At 33.9% G+C, this 26,444-nt stretch overlaps 1 protein-coding gene across 4 annotated transcripts in view; it reads left to right on the top strand.

The window, feature by feature from the left end:
- LOC106105187 (atypical protein kinase C) overlaps positions 1 to 26,444 on the top strand; it is a 122,147-nt gene that overhangs the window by 15,532 nt on the left and 80,171 nt on the right. For 2 of the 4 annotated variants that reach the window (XM_013285444.1, XM_013285445.1), the window contains exon 2: positions 1,304 to 1,967. The exons of the other annotated variants lie outside the window; for them this stretch is intronic. In XM_013285444.1, the coding sequence (XP_013140898.1) occupies positions 1,346 to 1,967 (622 nt within the window). In that variant the 5' untranslated portion in view covers positions 1,304 to 1,345. The remainder of the gene's footprint in view (positions 1 to 1,303; positions 1,968 to 26,444) is intronic. 4 annotated transcript variants of the gene reach the window in all.

The following is a 26,444-nucleotide window of genomic DNA, read 5'->3' as shown; positions in this document are numbered from 1 at the left end:
CGCTGATAGAGATGTATGGAAGAGCAGCACATACTGCGCCGACCCTATACATAGGGACAAGGACATGTTAAAGTTTGTGTTGATTCGACTTAAATTCTTTTCTTATTTAAATAAATTCTTAAAACACGAAAATGGCTATACGTCAATATGAAAGTGTTTTTAATTATTGTAAAAAGAATATTGTTAAAGATCCAATACACTTGAGGAAATTTATTCCGTATTGTATGTATTTTCTATGCTTCATCGGACAGTAAACACGATTATGGAAATCACATTGGCCTAGTTAATGTTATTAAATGATTGTCTTCCGAAGAAATACCACAGGTGCTCTGCGCAGGTGTTACTTATTATCACGTAATGTTCTTGTATCATTAGTTCTTTTAAAGATGGTTTATTTTTATAAGACTTGTGATCGAAGGAAGTTATGAATCATGAGTGTAGAAAATTCCGCACTTTTTTAATTGAAATTTAGAATTGGGTCGTAGTTAATTAGTTGGATATCTTGTGAGATTGTATGATTGGCATTTGTTTATATCCAATAAGTAAAAAATTATGCGTTTTTTTATAATCTATACGTGTCCTTTTGTATTCCGTTGCGGGTTACGATTATTTTTCTTATAAAATAGCTTCATGGCCGCATAAAATGGATATTAAGACCGGGATTGAGATTACGCAGTTTCGGGGAAAGTAGTCGTAAAATTCGAATGAATTGTTTCTTGAACGGGATATTTGATTGATATACACATGTAATTTTACGTAATGTATTCGATTTTGACCTCTAATGTCTTAAACTAATAGATTTGGATTGACCGACTGATAGATTAATTTGAGTTATATTCTTAAGTCCGGTTGAGACTTGGAGATTTTTTTATAAATTATTTAGTAAATAGTTAACTCTTAAATTCATCAGTCATTAAATTTATCTATCGAATGTTTTATAAGTGTTACATTTGTGTCTATTCCTTTCAAATGAAAACCTGTATTTGTTGAATAAAAATGAATGCGATAGTCCGTCTGATCGCGATGTTCCGATCGTAAAGTCAATGTTTCTTACCGCCTCCGGTGGGATTGCTTCGGTGTAAGGAAATTGCCCAAATAAAATGTTAACTTCGGGGTTAGGCTTCTTTATTTCCGGCGACATGGCAACGTACATTTCATTTTGACAGTAACATTTAGGATTGTGTTTCGCCTTTGATGAGTCATGCTCAAGGGTTAAATGTTTCTTTTTATTGTATTTTTCTTAATTTTGATATATCTTTTGCTTGTTTTTGTCCGTAACAAACACAAAACCTCTTGTCCATAGTGTATAGTGTTATTAAAAGTGAAATGAAAAAGGAATGCAGTGATGGAATTTTTAACATACATCGGTACATTGAAGGCGTTAAAAATGATCGTGTTATCAAATATGTTCCGCGGAGGTCATCCGCAGCAACATTTAGGGACGAAAGAGGTAAACAGTTCAGAAGAAAAAAGTGAAAATAATACAATTTCGAAATTAGTAACACAGAGTTCTCTGAGACTCAAACAACGAACTAACAGACAACATAAAACAGATATAAACGACGGTGAAAAACAAGAAATGGAAGAAATGTCGATGAGTGAAAGAGAAAAAAGATTGTCTACCAGCGTTGACGCAATAATTACCAAAAGAGATTTAAACAGTAAAGTGATATGTAGTGCCAAAGGTTTATTAGAAACTAATTTAGATGATTTATTTAACGACGTTCAGAAACTGGATGCTTGGGCTGATGAACCAAAGAGTTTAGGAACGAGTGAACCAACTTTAAGTTTTAGTGATAAAAGACAGATAGAAATAAACAAGCGTGAATCACTGGTGTCAGAAGATGACACGGCAGATGATACGGCGACTGACAGTGACTGTCTGGATGAGGTGGTCCGTGAGCAGAGGAAGTGCATGGGTGCGCGTCGATTGGGTCATATGCTGCGAAGAGTTATTTCTAGAAATGGTAAGATGACAATTGAATATTCTTTTTTAAATCTGATATCATTTGTTTTCTAAAACAAAATAAGAAATCAAACTATGATCGACCAATTCGTTGTTGGTTGGGAGCCGGCAAATGGAAACGGCGACGGTCATTTATTTATTTTCAATTGTCACAAATTGCTTCTCCCGCTTTGATTGAGGCACCGTTGTAAAACACTTTTGCTCCGCGATTTTATCGTTGTAGCTTCCTATTGAAATTGATTTGAGGTGAAGTAATTGCGATTGATTATTTGTTTAAATAAAAAATCGAGAAAGTAACGTCCACTAAAATAACATTGGAAGACGACAATTTCAGATTTTGCGATCAAAACTGTTCAAACGAAAATAATCCAATTTCCTAGTTCAAATAGTGGTCATACTTAAGGTCGAGCAGCAATCAGGTCTAGGTAATCCTCAATTCATCCGCTAATCTAGCCGCATGGATAGGTTTCAGCAAATCCTGTTACTTCATCAATTCCATTAGAGTTGAATTTCGACCGAGTCATTGGCTCTTGGAATCAATATTAACTTTTGAATGAAAATAAAGTATTTATCTATATTAATATTATAAAGAGGAAAACTTTGTTTGTTTGATTGTAATGAAAAGGCTCAAAAACTACTGGGCCGATTTTTAAAAATGGTTTCATATTTTAGAAAGGTAATTTATCTGTGAGGTAACATAGGCTATATTTTTTATTTCTAATTACACGTGGACGGAGACGCAGGCAAAAGCTAGTCCTTATATAAAGTTTAAAATACTCAAACGTGTTTTTTGGGTTACAAACTATGTTTCGCGAATCGTGAAAATAAATAGTAGAATCAGTGTTTTTGTATGTAATGTTTTAGTTTTTTTTTTTCGCGGTTTCTATTGCTATTTGAGAAAAGAGGCTTGTAAGCCTATTATCAGATGTTAACCTGTAAATTAATGTAGTAAAATTTTAGTCAAGTATCATTGAGCATGCGTTTTGCTATATAAAAATATTCTACTAGGTCATTGAACTTTCGAGCTGGGACCCATTCCTGCAAGCAGACGCGATGGCGTGGTTTTATTGTTTAAGTGTTGCTTGTTTAGTGATCCCTGAGCATATGTTATATTATACGGCTGGTTTATTCTAACATTTTGAAATAACTTCCAGTTATGATCTCTGTAGGTTGTATTACCTAAACTAAATAGATAAATCTAGATTGATTATTTTAATCTTTTCTTAGTTGGGTTTTAATCGTTCCCAGTTGTAATATGAAGGCAAACTGGGTGACCGGTTTCTCCTTTGTAGGTTTACTTGACTATACTAATATTATAAAGAGGAATTTGTATTTTTGTATGTATTGAAATAACTTAAAACTGTTAGCCGATTAAAAAAAAATCTTTTACCGTTAGAAAGGTAATTTATCAGTGAGTAACATAGGCTATGTTTCTTTATTATTTACGTGGACGAAGTCGCGAGCAACAGCTAATCGTTTATAATGGAATATGTGTAAAACTTTTAATGAAACCTTTTTAAATTTTCGACAATAAAAACGAAGGATTTACCATAGTTAAAGTGCAATGTAATTTGTACTGAAGCTATAAAACGTTTATAACAGACTTGTATAGGAAGAATACATTTCCAATTTTAGATTGTAAATATCGATCTAGCTTCTAACCTGCAATCTACATTAGTCAGTATTGAACAATTCTAGCGTATTGTCAAGCTAAAGTATAAATCCCTACAGATAAACTATAATCCCATCGCCGGATTAGGACCAGTAGCCAATTGGTATTCATAGACATACGAGGTAAGGGCATGTTCACACAAAGCATAATCTTGTTTAAGCAGGAGCGGTATGTGATGAACTACATATAATGTTTAGATTTCGTTACTCAATAAATAGACAGAAACCATTTAATAGGCAGAAATTTAAAGGATGTTCCGTATTAAAAATATTTAATGATTTTTTTCCTCGTAAATAAAATAAGAGTTTGACGTATTTTCTTACAACTTTTATTTGCACTAGTGAGTAATTGTGTATAGCAGTCGCGTGAAATGCGTTTATTTACTATCTGATGCGAGAGCCGCTTTCACCCATTGTTTTAATTAAAACAAGTAAAACAATTGCCAACTCTTGTGACAGATTAAAAATACTTTGTAGTGATTCTGGAAATATATATTTGCGAAAAACTTATAAATATAAATATAGCCAATGTTACTCGCTGGTAACGTAGCTTTTTAATAGTGAAAGAATTTTTTAAATCGGCCCACTAGTTTTTGAGTTATTTCAATACATACAAAAATACAAATCTTTCCTGTAAAATATTAGTACAGATAACATTTAATTAACAAATACAGGTTATATCACTTTTGTTTATTACTTGTGCATATTGCTTTCATATTCTGATTATAATCAAAACAAATGAACCCTTGTCGATGACCTTGGAGGACCAACTTCATTCCCTTTTCCTTCCGACCCTTTTTCCTCATAAGAATAGGATGTATAAGGAACATGGTTGAGACGTTGGAGGAGACGAACAGGAAGTGTAAATATCCTCTTTATGTGCATCTCCTCCTCTGTCGATTAAGAGCAGGCAACGCATCTGCTATTGCGAATGTCTAGGCAGCGGTCGCTTCGCCATTTTGGCGGATTCATCTGGCCACTTGTTCGTTTGCCACCGTATAATGTAAAAAAAATGAGTATAACGTGATGTAGGTCATTGCTGACTTAACAACACAGAGATGGCGTTGGTTTGTTGAATTAATGATAATATACACGTCTGTGTGTCCTTATGTGCATTCTACATCTACGTAATAATACTACTTTATAGCTTTGACATAGATAGTTACGATTATATTTATTGCTAGATATTTTATAATTTCCTTCAGACGAAGTCGCAACTAAAAGCTGGTAATAACTATTATCATTTCATCACACTTTACAATCTCAGCTGTCGTAGCTTAATCTTTATTGATTAAAATTGAAAAAGAGTTTTAAGATAAAGCTTTATTAAAAAGATTTGGATTTCGGAATACCAATCGAGATTAATTCTGGAGCTTCAGCCGCTTGGTTATTGTTTAAACGGCGTTGCATTTTCAATTCGCCCCGTGCCTTTTAATTATGATTTAACTTAAATTGGAAGGTACAGTTTAATTAAAATTCGTATTCACTGAAATACTTTTTATCATATGCCTATTGATGCTGCAATAATAAAATTCAGGTAAAAAAGTAAAACAGTTTTATTTTTAACATAATTGTTTGTTGACGTCATCTCTTTTATAGGTCACACTAGGTAAGCTATAAATAAGTCTTCTACAAATAGACTATGTTTGAAATTATAAAAACCTGTGTTCAGTTTGTGTGGAGGGGTACACCAGTAAAGGTAGATGTAGAAAGAGATGGATTACGTGAAAGATGACATGATCCAGAAGTGAGTTATGACTGAGATGACTGATAGCTTTCGCCCGAGATTTCGACCGTGTGGATTTAAAGACAGTAAGTAGCCTACCTGTTCGCCCAGACTATCCTCTACATCTTTGCCAAATTTTATCGAGACCCGTTCAGCAGTTCAGGCTACAAGCTCTAACAAATGACAATCCATACAATTTGTATAATTTTAACATACTGTACAAAGTAAATACTAAAAATATGTTAATAAATATTAACATCGAATGTCCTCTGCATTACTTACAAAAATTACTCCTGCATTTTTCATTCGTTACACAATATTTATATAGCAACTGTTAGTATCGTACAGTTAAATACAACAGTCGTATAATTAATAGCTGTGACACGTCGCTGGGACCAACTGCAGTGGGATTTCACATTTTTTACGGACAGTTACTCTCTGACCTACATCGAGTAATGCGATTTTATATGTCCAATGTACAGTCAGGTCACTTCGTAGTGTTACATTTATATTACACATGCAGCTCAACCTATAGGTCATATAAAAACACGAGTCCAGTTTTAAATGAACATTTCGACTGGTCAGTTAAACTTGAGCGGTATTAATTGATCATTTGTTCTATTAAATCGTTCCTCAATTGTTTTTCGGAACTAAAGTAATGTAATAAGAAGGAATACGATTTGAATAAGTGAAATTCCAAGAACCCTTTTAACCGTTATCTATCATTATCCCGAAACGTTCTATTGTAGGCTGCAATTTCCGGCCTCGGATATCGGCTAGGAATCCAGCTTTCATATTGAAAGGCGAATTTCAATGGCGCCCAATTTGGGAAGTGGCTGGATTCGTGCTCGTCCTATTGTTAGTCTTTGCTAGGAATAGGTAAGAAATATTCGGACAAGTCTTTAAGACTGATGCAGAAAAATAGCACACTTAGAGCGTGTTCACTCCTTTGACCAAACTATCGCAATATTTATTCTCGCTTTAATTCCTATGAGCTTAGATAAAGGTGCGCACACTTCTCGACTTTTAGTTGTGCATCTAAACAGCTGAATGGGCCGTGAAACAACCGACGATCGCACAACTGTTGTGCGATAGTTTAGTCCAAGGTGTGCTACCGCTCTTAAGTGTAGTCTTCGTCTTTTCAGAATGACTGTCCGATTTTTTATAGACAAACAGCCAAAAAAGTTCAATACCGTCTAGGAAACAATTCTAAACAATGAGATAACTCTTAAGTTGTGATTCTAAGTAAAAAAAGTGTTCCTATTTTTTATGTCAATCTTAAATAAACCTTTAATTACTTAAAAAAGTTTGAATGTCGAAGTAATTTTACGAATCTTTTGTTAACATTTTTGCAGACAAGTTATTTAAAGTTCATGACAAAAACTAGGTAATGGATATTTTAAAATTTAAAAGATTTTTGTTTGAAATAAACATTAAAATATATTTCTGTTTGTAAAATGACGAAGAGCATTTTTTAATAATTATTTTAATCCTCCAGTATTGTTTCATTTGCAGGATTCTATTAAAAAAGACTGCTATTTTTGCATTCCCATTGAAGAAACATAAAACTCCACTTTCCCCCATATTATTCTCTTTAAATTGTTAATCTTCACTCTATGTTATCTATACTATCAATACTTCTATATCTATACTTTTTAATATAATAAAGAGGAAACACACACTACTTTGTGGCGCAGAATGTAAGCAATCACAGCATATTTTTGAATAATTATTTCTTCAGTAAAAAGCCCTACAGGTATGACACGCTTTAAGCTCTATACGTTCAACATTATTGAACTTAAATAAATAACTTGGAACGTAAATAAATTGGAAAAATACCATTCTTGTGAGAAAGGGACCATAGACTATGGTAACGGCAATTTTGACATTTGCAATTGACAATAACAAATGTAAACATTAAAATAAAGTTTTCATTCGGATGAAGCCGCATGGGAACAGCTAGTTATGTATATAGTTTAATATCTATTAAAAACACTATTTCACTCTTTTACGTGTCATTAAGTTTGCTCTAAAACTACTAAGTTGCAAAGCAAATCTTTCAAAATGGTTACGTTCCGCGCTATTTGCGATCTAAAACAGGCGGTACTTTCTTGAAGACGTTCGAAAATGTTTATCACTACAATTATATTTTTTTTTATAACCTCTTTATTAAATTAAACTCATGTCCGATTTTTTTGTGACTGAATGGTCACTGACCTTGAAGAGGCGTTTACAGATTCACCGGGCTTGAGGTGTCCGAGCGCAGATGGCGCTTAGCCTAAACCTCGTTGTCATATTCGAGTTTCTTGTGTTTTCGACAGAGTTTCTTAATATTATGGTTTCAAAACCAAATCTATTTTACTTAAAATGTTAATGTTTTATTATTGTTACAGGTAAGTGCTGAGCCGTTGTTGGTAGGTATAGTTAAATTTTAAATTGTACATTTTTAAGCATATGTTAGAAGCTATTGTTGTCTTCGATAACTTAATAAAACATCGCTATAACATACGGTCAGTTTTAACTGTACAGTCGAACGGTGTGTTTACAACTGTAAACAATGAGCGTCTATATCGGGCTTTAATGTACATATCTTAATGTCTACTTGGAACATGTAACATTGAAGACTTGCATGTAACATGTTCCGTGCTCTCTCACACGTAAAACCTCAATAAATCTCTCCAGATAAACTCAATTTGGTAGCGCAACAGTTGTAGACCTCGACCCGAGCGCATCACGGTCTTTTTATCTAGCTGTATAATCTACTTTTACCAATGTTTTTTGCTTCGGTACCGATAGCAAAAAAATCCACTTTATATATAGCATTATTGATATTGTAACTATGGTATTAGAGTAAGTTTATAAGGGAGAATACGTTTATAAATTAAACAATTGCACAACTTTTTAGACTCTCTTTGGTTCCTATAAGATTATATGGAGGTGCGCACACTAATCGATTATTAAGCTAAGTAAACAGTTGAATTGGCGGCGAAACAATCGACAATCGCACAACTGTTTTGCGATAGATCAGTCAAAGGTGTGCGCTCGCTCTAAATGTGACTTGTCTAACAAAACAACATCGCAAAACGTCACTGTTGTTTTATACGTTAATCCAGACGTTAATTTCACTTGATACCAGTTACACGACACCTGAAAAATATAAGTGACATTGTACATGCATAGTTGAACAGCTCTCTCGCAAATTGGAAGTCGACCTTATCTTCGTAAAATATGTCTGGATAGCATACGTCAAACGCAAATGAAACGTGTCGCCTGTGAAGTGACAGGCCTTGTCTTGTCGGAGTGAATTAACAACTGTGAGAATACAGAGGGAACTAAATTAATTACTATAATGTTAGTTGTGTTTATTTAAGTATATACGATCGATAGTAATAGATAATGAGATATGAAATATGACTTTTCGTGTCTCTTTTGATTGACACAAAAAGTGCCAGAAACCGAACTTTTTCTTATTAGAATCGTATGAAAAGGGTAATTATACTCAACGGGAGACAAACCTACAGTAAGGATGCCCATTTTCAGTATGTCCTCTCCTCTGTCAATTTTAGGTAAATAACGCATAAACGACTTGTTGAAGTCTATGCATATTATTAAAAAAATATTATAATGCACAGTACATAGACACAAGACCATCAATCAAAAGGGCCACAGTCAATCATTATCAATGTAGATATGCTCCCTTTCATGAACGTTTCAATCTAGGCAATCTAGAGAGTGGTCTGAGCGGTTACACGGTCCCTTATTGTCTACGAAGATGTTCTACGCAAGTTGTATAGCCGTTGATGAACAGGTTTCTATGTTCTTACGACAATAAATAGAAACACTGCATATATTAATTTTAATGTAAGTTATTCACTTAATTTTAACATTTTTCTCTACTTACTAATAATTGGTTATCTATGGCTTAACTTTGGAACAATATAGTAACTAATGATTTAATAGACACTGTCTTAAGTTTAACAAGAGCTAAATCAATTAAGGGCAAAGGGCTGTTATTTACTTGACAGTGATAAATTTATCCACCCTAAAACCTTTATTGAAATAAGATGTTATATACAACATAGGTACACTTTGTTGCGTACTCAATGAAGGTACATTATACTAACTAAGATACCAGTAACATTGGGAAATGCAAACTTTTTAAATAATAGAATCTTGCTAGCTTTCGCCCGCGACACCGTCCGCGTGGAATTAAAAAAACAAGAGTAGTAGTTCTACCAGACTGTCCTCGGCGTCTAGGGTAAATTTCATCAAGATCCGTTCAGCCGTTTAGGCTACAAACTCTAACAAACATCCATCCATCTAAACTTTCGCATTTATAATACTAGTATTAGTACGACTAAGTAGAATTTATTTAAATAAGAGATATGCTATCATTGTTTATAGCAACAAACTATTATTTTTTGTTAAATTAACTTTTCTTTGTAAATATGGCTGCAATACATATTTGTTTACAAACTCAATAATCGCGTTTCCATTTTGAATAACATATGCAATGGAAAGCGCAAGAGATAAATATGTGAGTTTATTTTGTATTCCCGTAGGAGTGATATATTGAATAAGTAAATGTTGCCGATTACCGAGCGGCGGCGGTTACATAATTTAAGAGTTGCGGCTACATTCAGAGCTCTGCATATTGTAGGAGCGCTCTCCGGTTATCATATTTTCACGATAAAAATGTCCCAAACCTACATTTTAAATTGACGCTTCGAACTACCATTATTTTATTTACCCCGTCAGTATAAAGAATGACAGGATTTTTAATTGCTCACATTTAAATTTGAAAACTTAGTCTAAACGAAAGTTTTATGGATTGATGGATGTTTGTTATGGTTTGTAGACTGCTGAACAAATCTTGATGAAATTTGACATAGATGTAGAACGTACTCTGAAAGAACATAGGCTACTTACTAAGTTTATTTATAATTTAACCCAAACTTAACCGCGGGCGTAAGTTTATTCGTTACATACAAAAGTACAATTTTTACTATTTATAATATAAGTGTACATATCTGATTGTTGTTAACCACAATAATTGGAATCCTATCAAGATTTTTATCCTTAATGTATACCGTTTCAAAAATTATAAACAGAATTTTATGGCTGTAAAAAGCTTGCAAGTTGTCGATGAATAGTCTACGAACAATGAAGTTTTAACGGTCGTACCGGATTCATTTAACCGCGGCCTTTTATCGTTGCCTCGCTTCCACCAGTTTTAATCGACGGAAATTCGTCTCGAAATTCCCGATATCAATGCCTCTTCAATTTTTAAGCCGAAAATTGTAGACGAATAATCGAAGAAAACAATTCATAATTAAGATGGATTTGAATCACAGAATTCAACTATCACATGTCTAAACTGTCACACAACTGTTGTGCGATTGTCGATTGTTTCGCTACCCATTCAACGGTTTAGTTACATAACAAAAATTCGAGTAGTGTGCGCACCTCGACATACGCTCATATTAATCAAAGCGAGACTCAATCTTATAAAAAAAAAAAAAAAACAAAAAACGTCTAATGCTAGTCCTCTATCGGTACCGATTAATTACAGACCCGGAGGTGTTTCCACACGGCGACTGGTTACTGGACTGCATTCGTGGTTTACCCTTCAGTAGATACCCACCCTTACTACAAGACATAAAATCACATTTACATAATTATATTCAGTAACAGCTGAAGATTTCCGTGCGCGATTCAGAAATTGCAGCCGGCCGTTTAAAATATTTGAAATGTTTATAATATTTCAATAAGAACACGACCCTCTCAAGCGATGCGAAGCCTGCAAATATTTCATTCCAAGAATGGTGACTGAACGCCATTTGAATTGAAACGAACGCCTTTCAGAGATACTTAGAATTCATTATTGTAAAGTAAATAAAGCTTTGTATCGGCTTTTTTATCTGTGTAGAAGCTGTATTTAAATATAAAAAAGACTCCATTAGTTCAACACCATTAGTTCCATAAAAAGATTTGGTTTTCTTACATAAGCAACATCAAAATACCATGGATGTTAGTGTCTGATAAAACTAAAGAACTTTTAAAAGTAAAATAAATGAAAAAGTTTGCCTCGGAGCAACGCTATATTATAAACCCTGTCTCATAGTTTCGAAAGCAAAGCGAAACCGGACCGCAAAATAATGCCTGTAGCACAGCGAAATAGAAACGAAAGTCAGAGTTCGCATCGTAATAGATTAGGTTACGCTTTATAAGCCTGATGAACGGTGTGACGTACTAAACACATGTATACTACATATCAAACATCGCTTCGCTTAAAAGTCGCTTTCGCGATTGTGTACTAGAAGCTTAATAAAAATATGCCAGAGATGCAGCGACGTAATACGCAGTCTCACAAACTTTTGCACTTCTAAATTTAGTTTATCTTTAAAAAGATGGGGTACTTCGACCTAAATATAGTTTTTTGAACTAACATAAATTACATTAATAATAGTAAAATCGCCTCTTATTGCTTATACAGTATATGTATACATTTTGTTTGTAAACTACCTGTTCCCGTGCGGTTTCATTCGCATGGAATTATAAAAACTTTATTTTATTGCTTACATTTGTCAAACTCTCAATTGCAAATGTCAAAATTACCGTTACCATAATAACCTTGTTTCCTTAATGTTGGCAGCTTGTAGTTTAATGTCCCTTTCCAACAAGAAGATTATTTTCCAATTTATTTATTCCCTCAGATTAATAGCGTGAAAATATATAGCCTAAAGCGTGTCGTAAGTGTATGGCTTTTTATTAAAGAAAGAGTTGTTCAAAAACATGCTGCGATTGATGACATCTTACGCCACAAAGAAATGTGTGTTTACGCTTTATTATATAAGTATAGATTTGTAAACTAAAATTGTATTACAAAAATGAAAAATTAATCTGGTAACACGACGCCTGATGCCGTGTCAGATGGCAAACAATGTTATACAAAATGTAATTTGACTATGACGTATAACTCACAGAATTTTTGCGGAATGGAATTTTTAAACAAAGTCCAAATCGTTTTTTTGATTTAATAAAAAAAATCGAGGAAGATTAGTAGTACGAAATTAAACCGCAAAAAATTATCAAAATCAGGTAAATTTACATAACAATGATATCATCGTATTTGGCTGTGAGAATTCGATTTAAATTTTGCTTTGTTAGATGCCCAAAACGTAATTAGCGATACAGACCTCATTGTTATACTGTTTGATTAAAGGAACATTTATTTTAATGATAAAAAACATTAGAACGACCGAGACCTTCAAGCGGTATATATTTAAATAAATTTTATAATGGCAATAGTATAGTTCGTGTCTTGACTTTTGAAATAAAAATCAGACTTGAAAAGGTTGGATGTTCATGCGTCCATTCACTTTACAATTTATTACGATTTATTTATTCATATTCAATTGGCTTTCGAGCTTTCCTCTGCAAGCAATAGAGCATCCAATTTAAATGTATTCAACAAACGTTCGGGCAAACTGATATCGATTTATGTATAAATAGAGAATTGAGTTTGGCCATACAAGGATACATATCGGCGAAGAAATTCAAAGATATGTGGAAAGTCAACCAACCCCACTAGGCCAGCGTAGTTGACTGGCATAGTCACCCCTTATTAGAGTAGGCTCCGAGCCCCTCGGTCCGGACATATAGTGAGCTGGTGATTATGATGATACAAGGAAAGTTGTAGTGCGGAGGACTGCATACTGGAGTGTGTTAGGGAAGGCTTATTATGTCCAACAATGGTTAGATAAAGTCTGTTAATGATGATGGTCATCCTCATGGATAAAGTAGCATTCGATTAGCAATATCTTTATCTATACTAATGTTATAAAGAGGAAAGATTTATATTTTTGTATATATTCGATTCACGTAAAACGATTGTATCGATTTTAAAAATCACGATTAGGAAGGTAATTTAACTGTGAGTGTAAGTGAATTTCACGCGGACGAAGTCGCGAGCATCAGCTAGTCGTTAAACAGAGAAAAAATATATGGAATTGGCTTAACTTAGTTGTTGCAACTTAATGAAAAGTTAGAAATGTAAATGTCAAGTAAAGTATTTATGGTTATCACGTTCGTAGAATCGTGTTCTATAACGTATCTCTGTATACTCGCAGCTTCTGAAAGGCAAGTGGCGATATCTCATTTCAAAGGACGTCCTCACATTGTTCGAGGCGTTGAATATTCTATGAATCAACATCACTTTGATTTTTCTATTCAGTTCTATAAAATTCTTAAATTTTTTCATGTGTTAATCTACCAGGCATATTGTCCAAAATAGTCAATTTATCACTGTGTACTACATTTCATATATCGCAATTAACTATTGAAAAAGAATAAAAAGACGATTGTCTAATATTATAAAATACTAGCTGTTCCCGTGCGGCTTCATCCGCTGTTATTGATTATTGTCAAATACTCAATTGCAAATGTCAAAATACCAATTACCTTACTATGGCAATCTCGCTTCCTTGATGTTGGCAGCAGCTTATAGACATTTTAACACATTAGGGTTTTTATCCAATTTATTTACCCCTAAGTTAATAGCCTGAAAAAATATAGCCTAAAACGTGACGTAAGTGTAGGGCTTTTTATAAAAAAAGAACTATTCAAAAATATGCTATAATTGCTGACATCTTAGGCAACAAAAAAGTGTATGTTTACGCTTTATTATAATAGTATAGATGTAATTCACTTCAATAAATCCTACTACTATATTACTAGCTTTCACAGGCGTTTCCGTCCGCGAGGAGTTCAAAAAAATAATAGTTAGCAGCCTTTGTGTTCTTCCATACTATAATCTACATCTATGCCAAATTTCATTGCGATCCGTTCAGCAGTTTAGGCTACAAACTGTAACAAACATTCATCCATTGATCCATCTAAACTTTCGCATTTATAATATTAGTAAGATGATATAATAAGAAATTAATAAGATTAAAAATTAAACATTTTATTTAACATGGTCAGATGATTAAATTATTTAAACTTTCGTGAGACATTTTATAATTAATTATTTACGACTTACTCACGTATACTTTTCTTCTTTCGGTGACGGCACCGACCAGTTTCAGACCCTGCGGGGGTCCTTCTTCAGGGCGAGGGTTAAGTATGTATCGCGTTCGCGTCGCGCCTCGCACTGACCCCCGCAGGGTCTGAAACTGGTCGGTGCCGTCACCGGAAAAAGAAAAGTATACGTGAGTAAGTCGTAAATAATTAATTATGGTCAGATGACTTAAACATATAAATATAAGGTATTTTTTAAAATAAGAATATCCTATATTTTACTGGAGGACAGTAACTGGACAGTTTAGGAATGGCGCAGCTATAAATACGTATTCATTGCTTGCACTGAGCCGGACAGTAAATTCTCTAACTAATAGCAGTTCGCCTCTATATGGAGTTTTGTAACGTAAAATTGCAACCATTTCAATGGATGAAATTTTTTTTTTTGTACATTCGTTAGAGGGTAATAATTATTCACCGGAACGAATTCTGTTAATTAAACTATGTAGAATAAATAAATAACGCTAATTGATCTCATAACTATGGATCTATTTAGAAGGGCCTTTTTCTCGTTATGTGCTATGAACCTTTCCTAATATCTTTAGTCACCACATTTTACAAGCAGATAAAAGTCAATGGTACCATCTATTATATATTTGTGCCTTCAATGTAATAGTAAATTGTAATAGTCATGTGTATAATTGTACTTTTAAATATAAATCATACTTCATACTAATATTATAAATGCGAAAGTTTCGATGGATGTTTGTTAGAGTTTGTTGCCTAAACGGCTGAACAGATTTCGATGAAATTTGGCATACATGTAGAGGATAGTTTGGAAGAACACATAGGCTACTCACTTTTTTTTTAATTCTACGCGGACGGAGTCGCAGATGAAAGCTAGTACAATATAAAATAACAGACTTTTTATAAAAATCTCTACCACATTTGTACAAAGCATGTATTTCATAAAGGACTATGTAGGCCGAGATAGCATTGCGCAGACCTCTCAACGTAATTAATTCATTTCATCTCGCAGAGTTGAGTGCTCCTGATTAATTGACGCCTTGATTACATAAAGGAATTAAATTATTATATTTTTTACTGCAATAAACTTTTCATTTCAAAATTATTTAAAAAAATACTAAGAATATTCGAATTGTAATGTTTATGTTCAGAGAGCTTATCACGAATCACCATCTTCTAATTCTCGCAACTGTCACGCAAATGTTCCTAATAGACCCTCGAAATTAATTGTTGTGGAAACGTATGTTTGTTAGCATTGTACTAATTATACGCTATTACTCTAAATCTAATATCCGCATTTGATAATCTCTATAATGCAATGCGTAATTGGGTTAATGCAATTAATCATTTAACCCATTGATCACGCTGGCCGGTGGATCAAATCACTTGATTAGATAATGTATTTCGCAAACAACGTTTAGATTATGAATATTTTGACTCTGTTTATTTTTTTTATAAGGTGACAAACGAGCAAACAGCCATCTGAATCACAAAAATGGCGAATGAACGCTGCCTATAGACGTTCGCAATAGCGGATGCATTGCCCGTATTAATCGATGGAAGAGGCAAGGCACATAAAGAGGATATTTCCCTTTCTTATGCGTTTCCTCCAGTGTCATGTCCACGTTTTCCTACTATCGTTTTCTTATAAGAAAAAGGGTCTATGTCATTTCCATTTGGCATATAAATACTAAAGCAAGATATTAAAATTTTGACATCTGATTGTAAGCGGTGGATACCTGTATTCTAGGATTAATAACAATTTTATATTCTTAACTAGCATTTGCCCGCGACTCCGCGTGGAATTCAGAAACTCCAGAATATGTTCTACATCTAGGTATGCCAAATTTCGTCGAGATCCGTTCAGCCGTTTAGGCTACAAAGTCTTACAAACATTCATCCATTTATACTTTCGAATTTATAATATTAAGTATGGTTTAAAATTTTGGTTAAACTTTTTAGAAATGCTACTGTTTCATTTTACTTTTACTGATATCTTTCATGAGTAATGTTAGTATTTAATCACGTTCATACATACGGTCTGCGCGCGGTTAATTCGAAGTTGGTCCATAAATCTTGGGGCGGTTGGTTAATAGAGGTGGTCCGTGGCGCGCCGCATCTCGCATAAGTCACCAACTGCCCACTACAAACACGTACGGGATATGTGTTAACTGCTCCTTTGTAAAATGGTGTGTATGTCACCCTATTGAATGAATGGTCTATGTTTTTTCGTTTATTTATGCGTTTGTATGAATGACAATTCTATTGTGACCTGTATCTTAAATAAATTGAATTTGACGAGTGACGTCACTCGAGTCTGATTGTTTTTTGTTTTACTGCTTTGAACTTTTATTGCGCGCGCATACACTTTACTAAACTATCGCTTAACTGTTTAGTCGCGATTTTTAGTTGTGCAACAAAACTGTTGAATGGACTGTGAAACAATGGACAATCGCATAACAGTTGTGCGATAGTTTAGTCAAAAGTCTCTTGAAGTGATAATATAGATGCCATTAAATTATTTTTAATTTAATAAATTGGCTTATACATTGTAATATCCTTTGGTTTTAATGTTTCCGTGCGCAAGTACTAAATTACATGCTCGCATGAATTATAGTTAAACTAATAACGGGTTACCAATTCCAGCCGTTGTGTGGCTCTATAAAATATTGATGCAAACTACAGGCCTCGATGTTGCTCCAATTGTGACTCCGCAGTCACGTTTCTATGATATTCCATGTTTCCGCACTCTGTGATAACCTTTTTGAAACTTTGCTAAATCTTGTTTCACTTTACAGTTAGGGCAGACAAATCATACTATTATACTAAAATTTTAAGTGTGAAAGAGTGGATAGATGGATGTTTGTTCCTAGTATGTCCAGAACGGATTAACAAATCTTGATGTTTTTAGCACAAATTAAGAAATTCTGAAAGAACACATGTTTTTTAATAACTTAACATAGTGTAAGTGTAACAATAGATTGTAGCTAAGCTGTGGCAAGTTGCGGATAAGTTTGTATTAAGTTCATTGCCAATGCAGCGAGCTCGCAATGCGGCCGAACGTAATGGTACTGCATACAATTAGCTAACACTGATTAGAGATGCGCTTTGTATTATTAATTTTAAATATACTAATACAGATTAAAGAAGAAAGTTACATATCAGTCACGTCAAAGAAAATAAAAGTGTTTAATCACAAGTGTATCGAAGTGTCATCTATCTATACACTAATCTATACTATTATAATAAAGCGTAAACACACACTTCTTTGTTGCCTAAGATGTTAGCACTTACAGCATATATTCGAATAATTCTTTTTTAATAAAAAGCCCTACACTTTCACGCTTTAAGCTATATATTTTCACGGTATCAAACTTAGGAGGTAAATAAATTGAAAAAAAAACCTTCATGTGGAAAAGCGACCATAAACTACAAGCTGCCAAGATTTAGGAAGCAAGGTTATTATGGTAACGGTGATTGTGACATTTGTGAGAATTCGACAAATGTAAACAGTAAAAAAGATTTTTTTTTTTAATTTCATGCGGATGAAGCCGCACGGGAACAGATAGTATAATGATAAAAATGACTTATAATACGATATTTCATTAAAATCTATGTAAATATGTTCATTACTCTGTCCATCTTTCGCTCCCTTCATTGGGTTTAATGGCCCTTGAGATAAATTTCTTTTGACATATAAATACACTTCGCATCAATCTTGGGTCCTTTAACGCGTAAAATTTTATGACCGTCCATAATAGTTTTGTTATGTTTACAAGGTTTTTACTATAAAATTTTACTATCTTGTGACATTTAAAGTGAATATAAACATAGTCCTACCGTTTATTAAATCAGCAATATCAACGTTACTATAATTACGAGTTGTGCATATTGTTATATCTAAAACTATATTTTATTCGCGAGTTTGCCCGTGCGGAAGTAAAAATATATCCTATAAGCATAATAGCCTATGTCACTAAGTGATAATATATCTTTCTGAAAGTGTGAGTATTTTAAAAACGGGTTCAGTAATTTTTGGGTTTATTAATTACATACATGTTTCCACTTTATATTAGTATATAAAAGGGATGTCGATTTTTTTATATGCATGTGTGCTAGTGGAAACTCAAGATATAGTAAAAAGTTAATATTTAAAAACACAATGAGTCTTTGTGCTTTTCCGTAATTGTAGGATTCATTGGATTTTTTTTTTATTTTAATAGACAATATCACGACAAATACATGGATTTTAAATTAAACATGCTTATGTTTTATCAGAAAATTCTGTCTCTATAGAAATACTATAAGCGATAAAAAAAAGCCTATAAATGAGAGTAGGCGTGTGCCGAACCTGTTTACCTTTGCAGGCGTTACCTCGCTTTGCCGTGAGGAATGATTATTGTTATTTGCATGTGAGGTGATTTTTTGCAAGTGCCTATGGGATTCATGTGTTAGTAAATGAGATGGGAAAACATTTCCAAAAACCTGTTATTAGACACTGAAACGCAGATTTGAAGCTATTGTTTGCTACTGAATATTTTTCAAAATACAATGCACACATACGTAAAATGTACTCGTACATCAAATCCCAAACCATACTAGGTGATACTTGTCCCAAATGGCTGAAACAGCTCTCGGCATGCCCTCTAGCGGAATACTGCACCAAATTGAACATTACTTTTTTCCACAATAAAAGTGTTGGTATCTTTTAAATGATGTAACAAATTACTTTTCATTAGTTCAAATGTATTCACAGATATTTCCAATAAACCATTCACCAGATTTTCGATTATCAATATTGGTTTTTGTTTTGATTTCATGATACCTTTGTATCGATGTGGTATTTGTTGGTACAAAACAGATGCGTTAATCGTGGCTTATCTTGCAGGAATACCTTAGCAACAAAGACATTCTCTTATTTCTTGTTATCGAGAAAGGTACAGTTTAACAGTGGTAGAGCGAACTCTAACATCTGCGAAAGAATGGGCCGACTCGCCCGGTGCAATATCACGACCACACAGAAGACACGCATGAAGTGGAAGCTATTCCGCTTTTCGTCTGATGACTGTGGTGCGGAGGCCTAATTTTAATCCTTTCCCTTGCTATCCTATCCTTAAGAGAAAGTGATGGGAAGGAAAAATGGATTTGGCGGTGGAGGAGACGCACAGGAAGGGGAAATATCCTCTTTATGTGCGTGTCCTCCTCCGTCGATAAAGGGTAGGCAACGCATTTGCAATTGTGGATGTCTATGGGCAGAAATCGCTTCGCCATTTCAGCAGTTGAAGGGGGCCGCTTACTTGTTTGCCGCCTCATAATAAAAAAAAAAACAAGCTTTTACTTTACAGTATCAATTTTTATACTGAAGGTATGTTTAGACTGTATTCGCATTGTAGAGTACTTCAAACATTAATCAGCAGTGGACTGTGGCGTACTAGTGTCGCAGAGCTGCCATAAATAAAGCTATAACTTGGCCCGCCGGCGCACTCCAACCGCAGTTTGACTTAACAACCAGATTAAGTACATTTCGGCTTTGCACCATTTGCCGTTGAATAGCTCTAACACATGTATGTATATAGTAAATAGATTCACTTATTACACAGTTTTCAAACAACATTTTCCCTCATATTTATTTGTGTAATCGCAGGAATTTCTGGTGGATAAAAGTCCCCACTGGTATATAAAAAAGCTGGAATATAATAATTAATTTTCTACTGTTAAGTAGAGTCGGCTTGTCTTTGTATCAATCATCATTTCTGAAGTTTCTTGTTATGCTTTATCCATTAACAGATATTGTATCGTTAAAAATGTACGTTTTAATATTTGTAGTTAAAATTTGACTTTTCTCCCATACTTTAAAATCATAGTAATTTACATTTAGTTAATTTTACACCAGACCCTCGTTAGTGCAGGCAGAGTTCTAGCGTAGGTCAAATTGCGATTGCAAAAAGTATGCAACAAATGTACAGCTTCCATTTCCCCGCTTTGATCAAACTTCCATATCTAGTTTGCTGGAGTTTTATTTTTGTTTTGAGGCCGCAGCGGGACGTAAAGAAAGTTGCCAATGTTTCCACTTCCCTGTTCAAACTATGACGCCAACTTGTTATATAGGCAAGTTTTAATTGACTTTTTTGCGTATTGAATATACTAAGTAAGCTAAGGTTAAAATGACAATCTCTGGAATTAAAAATATTTTTAGTATGATGTTTTTATTTCTTGTGTAATTTATTTCAAGCATTGCTTATTTCGGCACTTATATCTTCAGTAGGCTACAGTTATGAAAATCCGTTCTAATATAAAAATCACTTACATTTACATACTATCTACTATAACTAATCTATAAGTATTTTTTAAAGTTCTCTTTATTTACAAATACCCTACAATATTTGGTTAACCTAAACATAGCTAAGTGGTGAATAAACTTATAAAATATGAATGTCAGTGTTTATCCAAGATATCAGTGTTGCGAGCGTAACCTCATCGGTTATAAGAAGCCATCAATCATCGAATGCCGGGGAGTAAGATAGCCAATCCGACGAGATACATTTATAGACCAATGACGTCATATTATATTTATACGTACTTTATGTATAAAATTTAAAAAAAAGAAAATTTGAAAAACCAATATGGTTTTAAAATGCATTATGGTCGTTTGTCGTATAGTGTATGAAGAACGTAGAATAAGTATAGACTTTGAATATTAAAACATTGTTATAAAAATCGTATTTTCCTTATTATTAGTTTCCTGGAAAGTTAAATTTTATGGTAACATCAATATTCGCAATTGATAAAAACCTTGAATAAAAAATACATGTACATTTTGCTTTGAAACGGTGGTAAGTTCAATAAGTAAAAGCCTAAAATGCCTGAACAACAAACAGTTTTCGTACATCGGCGTAAAAGCAGCGCTCTTCAGGCGAGCACTGCGCTTGACTACTAACGAAAGCACACGTGCGCTTGTAGCGCGTGTGTCGAATGCTGAGCAACCTGATATTTGCAATTCAACCGCCAAATGACATGCACCGGATTACTGTACTGTTGTACTCCAACTCTACGTTTTCATTGTCAAGAGATCTTTATATAAAACACGCTGAAATACAATTCTTTTTGAAAACATAGAACAGTATGTTTCGTACCTTTTTTTATTGCTTTATAATGTGGTCATTTTTGTATATTACTTCCTAAAAAAGCCTAATGCGTGAGTTGGAAATTAAGTAATCACTGCCTACATGTCTAGATTTATAACGTGATTGCATATTCTATCTATACTATTATAATAAAGCGTAAATACACAATTCTTTGTTGTCTAAGATGTCAGCAATTCCACCATATTTTTAAATAATTATATTTTTAATAAAAAGCCCTACACTTGCGTCACGCTTTAGGCTATATATTTTAACGCCATTTAACTAAGGGGTAAATATTTTGGATAAAAACCATAATGTGGGAAAGAGACCATAAGTTGCTGCCAACATCAAGGAAAAGGTTGTGATCATGTCATATCATTTTGACATTTGTAATTGATAATATGACACAGGTAAACTAAAATATTTTTTTTATAATTTCATGCGAGTGAAGTCGCACGGGAACAGCTAGTTTGTTTATATTATTATTTCTCAACAAATTTGGAGCTGTAAGCTAAAACATAAATCTAAAATTGTTTAATCCTATTGTTATTGTGTGTTACGTTTTAGTACTTTTTTAATTAAAAAGAGATAATTTTCATTATTATTATAGCCGGCTTCGAAATGAGCAACCGACAGAGCCTTCCTTAATACTGTGATTGCGGATTAATTAATTTAACTTTGTTCATTTACTTTGTCCCCTGTTTAAAACGCTATGGGAATCTATGTACAGTCGGAAGTTTACTTTCTACCCCTTTTGGAAAATTTTCATTTGACGTTTAAAATGCGTTATAACTTCGAAAACCTAAGTGGAATGCAAATTAATGTCTTTGACTGTACTTTGTCATTGAAACAGGTAAAGTACGAGTATTTTCTCGAAATTACAACATTTTGTGTTTCGCAACTGCATGGAATACCAAAGAGGACAATGGTAATGATAATTGCAGTTCATATGCCTGAACATTTTAATTAGCCAAAAGATATTTTCATGAATAACAGCTTACGATGCTGCCTTTTGAATATTGCATGCTTTGTGTTAATTGAACATTTAAATGTGGTTTTCACATATTGCTGCTTACGAAAATAGTTTTAAATTTATTTTGTTTTCCTAATTGCTTTTATTGTTTCTTTCTTTTGTTTTGAAAACTCAGACCGTTTTTTTTGCTTAGAATATGAAATATCAAGTAACTAGTTGTTCCCATGCTACTTCATCCGCATAAAATTATGAAATTTTTATATTATTGTTTACATGTCAAATGTCAAAATGACATGACATTACATACCTTGACAATCATGCTTTCTTGATGTTAGGATTAGGATTTTATCCAATATATTTACCCCCTAAGTTTAATGGCGTGAAAATATATAGCCTAAAGCGTGACGTAATTCTAGGGCTTTTTATTAAAAAAAGAATTATTCAAAAATATGCTGTAATTGCTGAGGTCTTAGGCAACAAAGAAGTGTGTGTTTACGCTTTATTATAATAGTATAGAAACCTGCACTTTTTACTCATTTTAAATTTATTTCTTACTACCTTTTGAATGTGATTCCTTGAATTTAAATTACGGGTTATTTCTTGCTGCCATTGATTTAATTTACGTCCGATCTCAAAGGTTAATCTATTTCGTTTCGCTTCACAGTACAGTGTCGATTTCCTTCTATTGATGCGATTTGCGTTACAAAGCTGACCGAGCAGATCGACTCTGAAACGTTAAATTCTCTAGTCCTCACATTCACAGCTTTAATTCAAGTAATAGTCTACAGTGCTAGTCAAATAGTCACTGATTTAAAGTCGTTAATACTAGATTATTCTGTCTTGATTTTTTTTTTTTTCATTATCATCTCCCCTACTTCATCCTACTCGTTTTCGTCCTCCAAATAACTCTGTTATCCGTTATCACTATCTTCTTGATTTTGTCACCTTTCATGCAATTCATCCATCTCTTTCTAGGTCTACCTGTACCGGTGTGCCCCTCCACATTCGTAACTAACGTCCTTCTTGTTTTAATTGATTATTGTTTTTTAAAAATTTTGTAAACTCGGTCATCACAATCTTCTCAATTGCCTTATCCTACTCTCGATGCGGTTAGCACAACAGGATTTCGTTCTGTAATATCGATATTTTTAAATATTGAAAGGTAGTTTTTATATTTATTTTAGCTTATTTAGTGACTACTTCCATCTTTGTAAAGCTTGGATTTCGTTACTGTTAAAATATCAAACTTCGATATTAAAAATCGTTCACAAATTTCAAAACTTCCTTCCCTTCAATATGAATTGCTTGTAATATCTAGCGAGAAGTTATATCCTTCTCGTCGCTAAGAAAAATGAGGAGTGCACGAGTCGCATCGCAACGCGCGTCTCCCGGTATCGTTTCATATTCTGTAGATTACTCGCAGATTCTTCAGACATCGATAGTCTGGAGCTGGCTCGCGCTATTAATATTGCTCCGAAATAACTAAGTTAGTATAGGTACTTTAGTTTTTAATATGGTCATGTCTAGACTATAGACCAGAGGTTCACAGTTTTTCTTGGTCCACCAATTTAGTTTTCAGATCGTGAATCTAGCTAAGCACCCTAGGGTCAACCTGGACCTACTCTGGAAATCACTGTTCAAGACTTTAGACTAATCTTAGTACTTTACCCGATTTCTGACAAATGTAACTTAAAAATTTTTACTTAAGTACCAACTTAATTTTTTTTTTTTTTATTACATGAGATGGCAAACGAGCAAGCGGCCACCTGAATCCGCCAAAATGGCGAAGCGACCGCTGCCCATAGACATCTGCAATTGCAGATGCGTCGCCTACCCTTATCAGACGGAGGAGACGCACATAAAGAGGATATTTCCTCTTCCTATGCATCTCCTCCATCGTCAAATCCACTTCCCCTTCCCATCCTCTCATAAGAAAAGGGTGGTAAAGAGAAAGGGACTTAAATTAGGCCTCCGGCACCACACTCATCAGACGAAACACGGCATTGGTTCCATTTCACGCCTGTCTTCTGTGTGGTCGTGGTATTACACCGGGCGTACCGGCCCATTCGTGCTAAGATGTTAAAGCGGGCACTACCACTGTTAAAAATTGTTGAGTTATAGAAACATTGTTAATGACCTGTTTGGTCCTTAAATACGATATTACTAAAAAAACGTAATTTAGTATAAAAACTTCTATGAATCTATAACGTGCATCGAAAAGGGAATATTTTAAATTAAAAAGGAGCAAAAAATAATAATAAAGCAGCATTAAAAAGCAAGTTTACGGGTAAAATTTTGAGGCGGAGTTTCAATTGCAATTAAGAGGGAGGCGAAGCCGGGTCGACTGCGCTCATTAAAACTTCTTCATTATCACGGTCCGCGGGGAACGGGGCTCTTGTTGCGACCGCGGAACAGCTATTTTACAACGAATAAATGTTAATAAATATTTGTTATACTGTATTTAGTCTGTCAATAACATCAAAACGTTTACAAGTACATAAAGAACGTAATTAAAGTGATTTTAGTTAACGTTTTTTTCCCCTCTAAAAATAAAATGCTATGTTACAGATTTTGAATATAAAAATAAGCTTCACAATCAACTCTTGGTGGTATTCAAAATCTCAAACCACAGTAATATCGCTCTAAATGATTTACAAATGTATAAAATAACGCACACTCATAGTAAACACACATTATTTTTCATCTGTAATATAGCAACAGTATTGTATGCAATTATCTCTGACTTTCCCCCGTTTTTGTTCACCGAGATATCAACGTTTCATTCCTAATGAGGCAAATTACTGCAGTACAGGTGTCACCACTCGGGGCTTCTAAACGAGGTCTTGACTGTTTATGTCGAGGGCTTAACTACCGCTGCTATGTTTGGATTCACTTTTGTTACACATACATACATTTCATTGTAGGTTGCTGTACGGCCTTGTACTGATAATCTTCTTACTAATGTTATAAATCCGAAAGTTTACATGGATGGATGGTCATTTGTAAGAGTTTGTAACTTAAACGGTTGAAGGGATCTCGATGAAATTTGGTATAGTTGTGGTGGACTTCCTCCAGGCATATTATTTCAATAACACATAGGCTACTTACTTTTATTTTTTTAATTGCACGCGGATTGTCTCGGGCGAAAGCTAGTACAGTGCTTCCAGTAACTACAAAACTTATACCGATCTTAGCGAAATGTTGGATAATTCCACGCGGACAAGAGTGCAAAGAAGTTTTCTACTTTAAACTATAAGAACCTCCCTTTTAAAATTGCACGTACGCTTGAAGCGATTTTTCCATTGTTTTTACGAAAGCAGCGTGTTATTTTTCAATAGAATATTTTAAGCACAATTTATTATCCTTTCGACATCGACCTCCGTATCTTCTCAAGGAACATTTACCTTACATTATTCTCTGCAGTTTTCTTCACTACCAGCTAACTGCCCAGACTGATTTAATGCATTTCGTGCACATTTTTAACGATTTATTATCGACATCTATTGAATTGTTTGTAAGCAATGAAATTATCTTGTTTCTAAATCGATTTGTATATTTTGCTTGAAAAGTATAATTTTATGTCTTTACATATTTTAGATAATGCTGCAGTAAATGCTTATTTTGTTGGTATATGGTCTATTAGATAAGGAAGGGTTGGTTAAATATTTTCAAAGCAAACAGTAAAGTGATGTGATGTGAAGTATTTCGTATTTTCTTAACTCACAAGCGAGATTTTCTTCGGCATGTTCATAACGGGTCGGGTGTTGAGGTCGGCAGTAGAGTGGGTCGGTGGGAGCACGACAGGTGCATTTGATTGACGAATCCCTAACTTACGGGGTGAGGAATTAAGTTACATGCCGTCAGATGTTACGTTACTACTTTCATATTCTTTGGTTTTTTTTGTTCCTTTTTATTGAGAAACTAAGTTATCCTTGT

This window comes from Papilio polytes, unplaced genomic scaffold, assembly GCF_000836215.1.
Source record: "Papilio polytes unplaced genomic scaffold, Ppol_1.0 DF823177.1, whole genome shotgun sequence".
Lineage (NCBI taxonomy): Eukaryota > Metazoa > Arthropoda > Insecta > Lepidoptera > Papilionidae > Papilio > Papilio polytes.
Note: the sequence above shows the minus strand (reverse complement) of the source record. Positions and strands in the feature narration are given on the sequence as shown.